Raw genomic sequence first — 9,856 nt, 5'->3', positions numbered from 1 at the left:
TAGCTCCCAAGTTCGACAGCGAGCTCCTTAGGCCTTTGGCCTGAGTCATTGAGAAGCTGGCGTGGTGATTGGCGAGCCTGGACGTCAGTCAGTCGGAGGCGGGCCCAGTGGGAGAAATGGCTGCCGCGTCTGCCGTCTGCCGGTGGGTGAGCGGTCTCATTAGGGGAGGCGTGGAGCCGGTTTGCAGCGTTTGGGGCATACAGCTCCCACCAGTAGGAGGTGGATTTCTGCTCCGCTGGGCTTGAACGCGAACGTCACCCTTCCGCGTCCCACACCCGGGATCAGGTGAGGTCAGAGGCCGCCTTCCCTTCCCGGTCCACGTTTTCGGACCCTATAGGATGCCATCAGGATCTGGAGCCAAAGACTCCAGTTATCTTAATGGTGGACAAATGGCCTACACCTTTGAACCTGAGACTCTCATGTGCGAAATGGGAACCGTAAATGGAACCAACCAGGAAACGGAACATTTACATAAAGCATTGCAGCCAATCGGGATATGGGTAGACACAGGAGAAGCTACACACACCACTGTTAAACCCGGTTTATAGTGGAAGGAATTCAGTTTCAGAGAGGGCCACTGGCTTGCCAAGTACCTCACAGCAAGTTTTGAGCGATTGCTTTTTCCCTGGTATAGATCAGGACCAAAAGAGTTTGTAAGAAGTACAAGAAAAGTTGTGAATATAAAAGCTATACAAATATTCAGGATGATTTTTTTTTTTTTTTTAAGAATTGTATGTGGTGACACATGCATGAATCCCAGGACATAGGAAGCTTAGGTGAGAGGGTTGGGGCCAAGTCAGGTCTATGCAGCAGTATCCTTGTATGAAAGAATAAAGGCCATATGTTTGCAATACCCTGAACTGCCAGTGAGCTATATATATCCCCCAGCCCTGTGTCTTTGTTTCTAAGACAGGATCTGACATAGTCCAAGATGACCTTGAGGTGACCTGGCCTCCTCAGCCTCCCAAGTACTGGGATTACAGGTGTGTGTCACCACACCAAACTGCCCCCAGGCCTTTGGTTGTGGGTTTTGGGCTATGGGTGGTGGTGGTGATGATGGTGTTTTGTTGTTAGGGGTTTGGGGTTTTGAAACAGGTTCTCCCTAAGTTGCCTGTGCTGGTCTTAAACTGATCCGGGCAGACTTTGGCCTGGTGATCCTTCTGCCTCAGCCCTTTGGAGAGCTTGGATCATAAGTAGCACCACTACACCTGACTTTAAGTCCCTGGGAACCATATGCTTCTATGGCTGGATTATTACTTACATCTCATATCCAGGGTAATTTTCCCTAGAGAGACCTTACTACTTGAACTAATGTGTCCTGCCTTCCTCAACATACTCTGACTTGTTTCTCATTTTTGTGTTTTTTATATCCATTATCCAATGTACTTGTTACATATCTACCCCTAGAAGATACATAGTAAGTGTTTGATAAATATTGAATTGCTATCTGGATAGGTCCTTACTGTTTTAAGTGTCTCTTCCTTTCCATAGGCCCATCCGGAACAGAACCTAAAACTTCAGCCTAGCTTCAGCATCGCATTACGTGTCACTTGAGAAACTTAATGCTTTCCTGACAGCAGTCCTGCAGAGGAAGTACCCTAGTGTGGGCTTCAGATACCTCCCAGCTCCTCCATGGCCCTCACAATGCTGAATGGACTTCTTATTGAGGACTCAAGCCCACCTACACTGCTGCACCAGATTAGCAAGACCCCTCAGCTAGATACCTTCAACTACCAAAGCTGCTTCATGCAAGACCTCTTTGCTCATTTCCCCGAGGTTTTATTTATACACCGGACCTACAACCCAAGAGGCAAGGTGTTATACACCTTTCTGGTAGATGGACCCCGGGTCCAGCTTGAGGGTCCTCTGACCCGAGCAGTATTCTTTGCTATCCCTGCCAATGAAGATGCCAAAAGTCTGGCCCAGATGTTCCAGGTGTTCAAAAAGTTTAACCCAGCGTGGGAACGAGTCTGCACCATCCTGGTAGATCCGCACTTCCTCCTGCTGCCCACCCTGACCATGGAGTTCCCCGCTGCTGAGGTCTTGCTCTCAGCCTTCCACATTTGTAAGTTCCTCCAGGGCAAATTCTATCAGCTCTCCCTTGAGAAGCCAGTCCAAAGTGTGCTTCTGTCCTCCCTGCAGAGCACAATGTGCTCAGCCACGGCTGGCAACCTTAGGAAGCTCTACACACTCCTGAGCAACTGCATCCCCTCCACCAGGCTGCCTGAGCTCCACTCACACTGGCTGCTCAATGACCGCATCTGGCTGGCCCACCGCTGGAGGAGCCGAGCCCAGAGCAACCGATACTTCCAGAACCTAGAGATCACGGCCCACCTCCTCAGTCAGTTTTTTGGCACCACGCCATTTGAGAAACAAGGCATGGCATCTGTGTTCCGATACATGCAGCAGAATGCTTCTGACAAAGCAAGCCTCAACCTGGCTGTGGCTCCCAAAGACAGTCACACTCCTTCAGATGGCAGCCTTGAAAGCCCCAGCACGGAGCAATTAGTGGAAGCCCGTATCCAGCACTCCCTCAATGCCATCTGCACAGGGCCAGCAGCCCAGCTCTGCCTGGGCGAGCTTGCCGTGGTCCAGAAATCCATGCACCTCATTGGCTCTGGCTCAGAAAAAGTGAACATTCAGATTCTGGAGGACACACACAATGTACAGCCCCAGGCCCCTGCCAGCTGCAGCTGCTACTTTAACCAAGCCTTCCACCTGCCCTGCCGCCACATCCTAGCCATGCTCAGTGCCCGACACCAGGTGCTCCAGCCTGACATGCTGCAGGCTCAGTGGACCTCAGGCTGTGCCACCAGTCTAGACAGCATCCTGGGAAGCAAGTGGAGTGCCGCCCTGGATAAGCACCTGGCCGTGACCCTCCTCACTGAGGAGGTAGGTCGCCTCTTGCAGCACTGTAGCAAGGAGGAATTTGAGCGTCGCTACAGCACCCTTCGGGAGCTAGCCGACAGCTGGATCGGCCCTTATGAGCAGGTACAGCTCTAATCACACGTACTTACCCAATACTGGGAATTGAACGCAGAGCAGTACATATGTTAGGCAGATACCCTACCACTGCCTGTTTTCATTTCTTATTTGGAGACAGCCTCTCACCAGGCTGCCTAGGCTGGCCTGAAACTCACTACATAGCTGAGGCTGGCCTTGAACTCCTGCCCCTCTATCTCCCAGGTGCTGACCACTGCCTCTTTTTATTTTGAGATACTCTCACTAGGTTGCCCAGGCTAGTCTTGAACTCACTCTGTAGACAGGCTGCCTCTGAACTTGTGAGTAAGTGGGATTGTAGGCCTGTGTCGCCAGGCCCAACTTGTGATTATGTTGAGGCCTTGAAATGTTCATGTACATGTGTACATTCACGTTCTCCCCTCTACACACACAGTTAGGCTCCCTTCCAGAAGTCCTCTGCTCTACTTCAGCCTTCTATCTAGAACGTGTCAAGCTCCATAAAACATATGTAAGAAAATGTCTTCTGTTGAGGGCTCAGTAGTAAATAAATGTGACGATCGAATACGGTCCCTGTTGTACATTCTGGCTTCGGTTTTGACAACCTTCCCTTAAGGGAAAATACAGCTCGAGGAGTTTCTGAAATCAAGGGGTTCCTTAAGAGAGGTGGTGGGTGACGAGGTTGGAGGTTCAGGGTTGGTGACTGCTACCCCAGTCATGTGATTCGTCTGATGCTAGCCCATGAGCCCTCCCACAAGGGAAGAGGCTGCCGCGGTGGCTCAGCCAGGCTTCCCAGTTCTCCCTGTCCCACCCTGGGATCAATAAAGTGACTGTTGTATCCCCACACTGTCCTGTGTGTTTCACATGTGGTCCTTGAGAGTAGTGAGAGGAAGGGCATTGGCAGGGTGATTGGCAGGGTGGGGCAACCTGAGTGTTGCTCTGGTTCTACCCGCCTGCTTCTGCCTCTGCTAGCTGTGAGACTCCAAGCAAGCAGCTCTCTCAGCCTCGGTTTGTCTGTAGAATGGGCGTCCTCACAGGGTTGGCCATATTAAAGAAGAATGGGTTCCTGTTTGTCTGGATTCGTAGGGTTTGCTCAGCCAAGTGTTTTCCATCTTCAGGAAGCTGGGACACAAGGCGAGAAGAAAGTCCTTATTGACTAGAACTTCAGACAAAAGTTTCTCAGGTTCCTCGACATAAAATTAGCCTCCACTCTCTAAGCAGGTCTTCCTATCTAGGTAACTTGACTTAACCTGGTCAGCTCTCTCTCTTAGTGTTATCAAGAACTTCCTGGGGGGGGTGGTCCTAACAAAGCAGTGCGATTTAGCAGGATGGCTCAGTTACCCACACCCTCTTCCCCTCCCTGCCATAGCCATCCCCAACCTTATCTGCCCAAAAACCATACGGAGAAGCCACCCTATGCATCTCATGCTATTTCATCTGGCTACAAGCAGGAGCCCCTCCTGGATCTCACTAGAGGCATCTGTCCAGAGGCCATGTGGGCATGTGCCTGTTCCCACTGCACCCCCTCCACAGCTCCCTCTGGCTCTGGATGGGCCATCATGAAAGCTTGAGCTGCCCGGATCAGGTCCTCTTCCCGCAGGCCTGGAACAGGCACGGTGGGGATGCCAGCGATCATCATGGCTAGGGTTAGGATGCAGATGTCAGGCTGGGAGCCAGCCTCCTTCCCACCTGCCTCCGAGGACATCGTCAGAACCCCTGGTGACAGCCCACACAGCAGCAGGGGCCGGGGCCTGCTAGGGCCACCCAGGTGGGGAGCTCTGCTTCGGGAGCAGGGGTCTGCCCAGCCCACGTTCTCCAGCTGCCTCATGGGGGGCAATTTGGGGCAGTATCGGTTGTGTTCCTTCCTCCGCGTTGTCTCCCAGCTAGCACCCCCAGAGCAGCCCCTGGCTTCAGGCACTGCCAAGGGAGGGCCCCAGGCCTGGGCAGCAGGTACCACCTGCTCAGCTTTCTGGCTGAGTGGACCTAATCCACCAGATGCCACCACCACTGGCTCTGCAGAACTATAGAGACCAAGGGACGAACCTGAAGCAGCAGCCCCACCTGCAGAGACAGGAAGGAGATGGAATGTTATTCTTGGTCTCTTGGAGCAAGAGGCCCTGAGGGGCAGGGCCTGGGAGCAGGGGCAATCAGAACCAGTCCAAGAGGACTGTCAGAGGTTGGGAATGTAAATGTTACTCATATCCATAACTCCAGCCAGTCCCCATACTGCAGCTGATGGGGAAGTGTTTGTTAAATAAGTGAGCAAGTGGGTAATTAGTAATTGGCAAGGCCTTTTGGATATCTTTTCTTCCAAGAAAATTGATTCCACGGTCAGCCCAAAAGCATCCAGCAGAACCTCCTCCCCAAAGCCAGGAAGCAACTTCACGTGGGAAGCTGTGGTGTCCCCTCCAGTTCCAGGATCCCCTCTCACCTTGGCCAGAAGGCAGAAGCCCCAGATGAGTTTGTGGAGACATGAAGTAGGACATGGCTGCCCCAAAGTCCCTGTTTGTGAAGGAATAGCCCTGCTCCTCCTGCCCTACTCTCCAGTTTTCTACAATGTCACCTCATAGTCCCCTTTACACCAGACCCTACCTCACAATACTAACCTGTTCATGATAGAACATACATGTCACAATGGGAGGGGGTTAAATGGGCCCTGGACCAGGATCAGGATGTCCTGGGCTCTGGTCATTATCTTGGTCAAGATCAACTTGGACAGGTGTTTTTGTTTTGCTTTTGTCCGGCACCGGGGATAGAATCCAGCAACTACATTCTAGTTGTTTGCTTTTTGTTGTTTGTTTTTTTGAGATAGATTCAGACTACATAGCCCTGCCTGACCTGGACTCCCTGTGGTCTACTTCCTGTTCCAGGCCTGAGGTCTCCTCCTTGCTGGCTGGGATCAAAGGCGTGAACCACCACACCCAGCCTGGTTTTTGTTTTTGTTGTTTTTGTTTTTGTTTTTTTTTTTTGCTTCTGTGTGGCTGGCCTCAAACCTTTGATCTTCCTGGTCCAGCCTTCTAGGTTTTGGAGAATATAGATGTGTGCCACCACACCTGGCTTCATCTAGACAGTTTTGTTCCTCAATATCCTCATCTGCAAAATGGGGGTGGCACTGCCCCTTACCTCACCAGGAGTGGTCAGGCTGAGACGAGATTGTCCCTGTAGAAGCTAATGATCAGAGAGATATGAATAGATGAGTTCAGTGCTTTGTGCCTTTAGTATGAGTCAAGGTATTCAACCATTCATTCGCTACCACATAAACCGAGCATGGGGCACATGCCTGTAATCCCAGCATTCAGGTGGTAGAAGCATGAGGACCAGAAATCTAAGGTCATCCTCCAGTTTGTGGCAAGTTTGAAGGCAAACTGGAGTATGGGTGACTCTGCCTTTCCCCCCCCCCATATTTGTTTATTTATTTATGTATATGAGTGCTCTATTTACATGTGTGCCTGCTTGAGAGAAGAGGGCATCAGATCCCATTAAAGATGGTTGTGAGCCACTATGTGGTTGCTGGGAGTTGAACTCAGGACCTCTGGAAGAGCAGCCAGTGCTCTTAACCACTGAGCCATCTCTCCAGCCCCACCCTGTTTCTTTGTTAAATCATTTGCTAGAGCCAGGCATAGTGGCTCATACCTTTAATCCCAGCACTTGGATGCAGAGGCAGATGGATCTCTGAGTTGGAAGCAACCTGGTCTACAGAATGAGTTCCAGGACAGCCAGGGCTACAATGAGAAACCCTGTCAAAAATAAATAAATAAATAAATAAATAAATAAATAAATAAATAAATAAAAATAATAATAATAATAATAATTTGCTATTTGTCCTTATACAATATTCTCACCTCTTGGCTTATTTTCCCTCTGGAAAATAGACGTAGTAGGTCCAGGTCACTGGTGGTCAGCATAGGCTCTGGGAGATTTTGAACTAGGGCCCTGCTCCATCCTAGATCAACTAATAGAATGCCAGGGGCAGACCTATGTATCAATACTTTTAAGTTCCTGAAGACATTACAGTCAGGCCTGATGGGACAAGCCTGGAATCCAGCTACCTGAGAAGCTGAGGCAGAGGGATCACAAATTTAAGGCGAGCATAGGCACCTTAGACTCTGTCCTAAATTGATTAATAAAAAAAGAACTGACGGCTAGGCGTCAGTACATGCTTTAATCCCAGCATTCAGGAGGAAAATAGGGGCAGATCCTTGTGAATCTCACACCAGCTAGGGCCACATATTGAGACCCCCATCTTTAAAGGGTTGGGGGAGGCTGGGAACTGTGGTTTGATGACACAGCGCTCATCTAGCAAGCATGTGGCACTAAACTCAGTCCCCAGTACTGCAAAAGACAGAGACAGAACTAGTAGGCCATGCCAGGACTCTCAAGTTGAGAAAGGAGGATCAAGATGAGCCTGTACTATAGAGACAAACCAAAAACAAAACAGTAAATATAATCTTTTCCAAAGGTGGAGCCTCTGATCTAATGAAATGTCTCTCCACTCTGACCATGTATTAGAATTTCTGAAGGGACTTTGTACAAAATAAATATAGTGTCAAGTCAAGCATGGAGGCTCCCATCTATAACCTGAGAATCTGGGGATCTAAGGGCAGCCTAGGCTACAGGCAAGACCTTGTCTAAAACAAACCAACACAAAAAGCCGTGATGACTGGGTTTAATTCCCACAAACCAAATGAGAATATGGAGGAGTGCTTGAGCACTCACCAAGCGTCCTAGATAATTGAAAGGTGTGTGCACACTAGGGAGCCCTGATCTAGACAGGTTCTAAAGCACTGAGCTCCCCAGGCTGCAGAGGCAAGGAGATCCCACCCCCCAGTGCTCAGCACATCCCCTTTGGCTATTTATTCCTGGCCCTGACTGTTAGCCATGTGGCCAGCCAGCTTCAGACTAGCTAGTGCTCTGGAGGCAGGCAGGATGTACTTCTGTAGCTCTGCTCTGTGGGGGGGGGGGGCATGAACCTTCATTCATACTTGCAGAAATCCTTCAGTCCTTTGGGCAGGTGGAGCCCATCAATGGCCAGCCTGTGCACCACACTCTTCTGGATCACCAGACGGCACAGAGTTTGCAGAGACGGCACTGTGGAAAGATGACTGTCAAAGGCAAACTCATCTGGGGAAAGTGACACGAGGGCTGAGAAGACCTACGTCTTGGTCCCCTATTTGCCATCAACCCCAAGAACTGCTTTCTGCTCTCAGGCTCAGCCTGCCTGGTGAGGCTGCCTGTATAACTGACATATACCTCTCCCTGAGACTTTGACCAGACCTGTCTCCATAATTAATACAGTCTAACTCCTTCTCCCTTGACTCGGCAGCTTCATGTCTGATTTGACTATGTAACCACAGCTGAGTACCTAGCCAGTTCCGGCTCAATAAATTCATGACACGTGACCAGAGGTGTAAGTGAAAGGTTTCCTGGGCTACAATGAGCCAGACCTCAGAATTTAAAAGTTCACAATCTGAGGTTTGTGATGGCTCTAAACCGATAGGTCCAAATCTGTGAACATTTTTCTAAGAAAGACAACTCATCACTGAATGTGGTGGCTTATGACTATAACCCCAGCCCTCAGCAGGCTGGGGCAGAAAGGGCTGTCTGAAAATTTGAGGACTCCCTGAACGACCAAGTTCCAGATCAGCCTGAGGTACAGAGTAAGTTGGTCTCGAAAACAAAAACAAAAAAAAAACCAAAAAAAAAAAAAAAATAAGTGCACAAAACTCTCAAGAAGCCCTGTCTTTGGGGCTGGGGTGTGCAGCACAGCTAGTGTTTGCTTAGCATGCATGGGACCCTGACTTGGTTTCCAGGACAAAAACAAAGCAAAACAAAAATCCCTATCATTGAAACATCATCTAAACTAACAGAGAACTGTAGGGTCTTTCTTAGTCAAGCATCTGAGAAGAGTATATACTGAGGCAGGCCCACAACCAAGAAGCTGTGTGTGCAACCAGCAGCTGCCCTACGTGAAGCCAGATTCTCCATCTTCAAAACTGGTGCTGGACACCCTTGATAAGGCCTTGATAGCTGGCTGTTGGGTCCTAGCTGGTGCCTGTCCCTACACTGAGCCAGGAGGTCACTACCCAAAGGAGTAATACCTACATCCATACTCCAGTTGAACCAGGCGCACACTCTTGGTAGAGGCAAACACATCTACCACAGCATAGAGAGGCTGGGTACACGGCAGCCCCCGGGCACTGGGGCCCATGTCTTCCCCATTGATAACAATGTGCATGTCGGCGGTCCCATCCTCACGCGGGCAGAAGAGAACACCCAGGCGGCTACGGCGCGCTGTAGGAGGCAGCACGTTTTGTTCATAGAGCTGGTCCAAGAGGTGGCTATAGAGTCCTGGCCGACTGCGGCCCACCAGGCGGTCCCGGGGTATTCGGAACTGCTCGATGCGCAGATAGGGTTCAACCAGGAGGGCTTGGGGTCGGCTGGGGGCCGCTGACTCTGCGTCTGCTTGACCCTCCCGGGGCACGCGGTTGTGGTGGCGTGTGATAGCGAAGACCCAGCTGTGGCCAAGGCTGACCAAGTCAGGCAGTGAAAACTCGGGCACGGCAGCCAGACTGGCCGGGTCCAAAGCCGTCAGGCCAAGACGCAGATGCCCGCACCAGCCCAGCTCTTTTTCCTCTATCTCCACTAGGAATACCTGGCCCGGGGCTAGGGGCTCTCGACTGAAGCACACACCGTGGGCGAAGCTCTCCACACGTGTGGCTCGCGTCCCCGACGGGTCCACGCGGATGTTGGCTCCGTGCACTTGATGGAAGCGGGTGGGAGGAGGCTCCTGGCGCGCCGGGGCCCGTGGACCACCCAACCCTACGGATTCGGAGGCACCAGCCATCTCCCCGCCATGAAACAAGCCAGCTCATGCCAAGGGCTATTTTGGGCCACGGGC

The 9,856-nt window shown here is 50.9% G+C and overlaps 3 protein-coding genes across 3 annotated transcripts; 1 reads left to right on the top strand and 2 right to left on the bottom strand.

Moving 5' to 3' along the window:
* The first annotated feature begins 70 nt into the window (after positions 1–70).
* Positions 71–3,802, top strand: Zswim1 (zinc finger SWIM-type containing 1). Its single transcript, XM_051186501.1, has 2 exons — positions 71–285; positions 1,492–3,802. The coding sequence occupies exon 2, from the start codon at positions 1,633–1,635 to the stop codon at positions 3,001–3,003; it is 1,371 nt and encodes a 456-aa protein (XP_051042458.1). The 5' UTR covers positions 71–285; positions 1,492–1,632; the 3' UTR covers positions 3,004–3,802.
* Positions 3,803–4,375: 573 nt separating this feature from the next.
* Spata25 (spermatogenesis associated 25) lies at positions 4,376–5,565 on the bottom strand. Its single transcript, XM_051188522.1, has 2 exons — positions 5,390–5,565; positions 4,376–5,019 (listed from the first exon to the last, which is right to left on the bottom strand). Exons 1-2 carry the CDS (start codon positions 5,442–5,444, stop codon positions 4,400–4,402), a joined length of 675 nt encoding a protein of 224 aa, XP_051044479.1. The 5' UTR covers positions 5,445–5,565; the 3' UTR covers positions 4,376–4,399.
* Positions 5,566–7,921: 2,356 nt separating this feature from the next.
* Positions 7,922–9,826, bottom strand: Neurl2 (neuralized E3 ubiquitin protein ligase 2). Its single transcript, XM_051186489.1, has 2 exons — positions 9,061–9,826; positions 7,922–8,046 (listed from the first exon to the last, which is right to left on the bottom strand). The coding sequence occupies exons 1-2, from the start codon at positions 9,800–9,802 to the stop codon at positions 7,931–7,933; spliced, it is 858 nt and encodes a 285-aa protein (XP_051042446.1). The 5' UTR covers positions 9,803–9,826; the 3' UTR covers positions 7,922–7,930.
* Positions 9,827–9,856: the final 30 nt, after the last annotated feature.

Source organism: Phodopus roborovskii, unplaced genomic scaffold (genome assembly GCF_943737965.1).
Source record: "Phodopus roborovskii unplaced genomic scaffold, PHOROB, whole genome shotgun sequence".
Lineage (NCBI taxonomy): Eukaryota > Metazoa > Chordata > Mammalia > Rodentia > Cricetidae > Phodopus > Phodopus roborovskii.
Note: the sequence above shows the minus strand (reverse complement) of the source record. Positions and strands in the feature narration are given on the sequence as shown.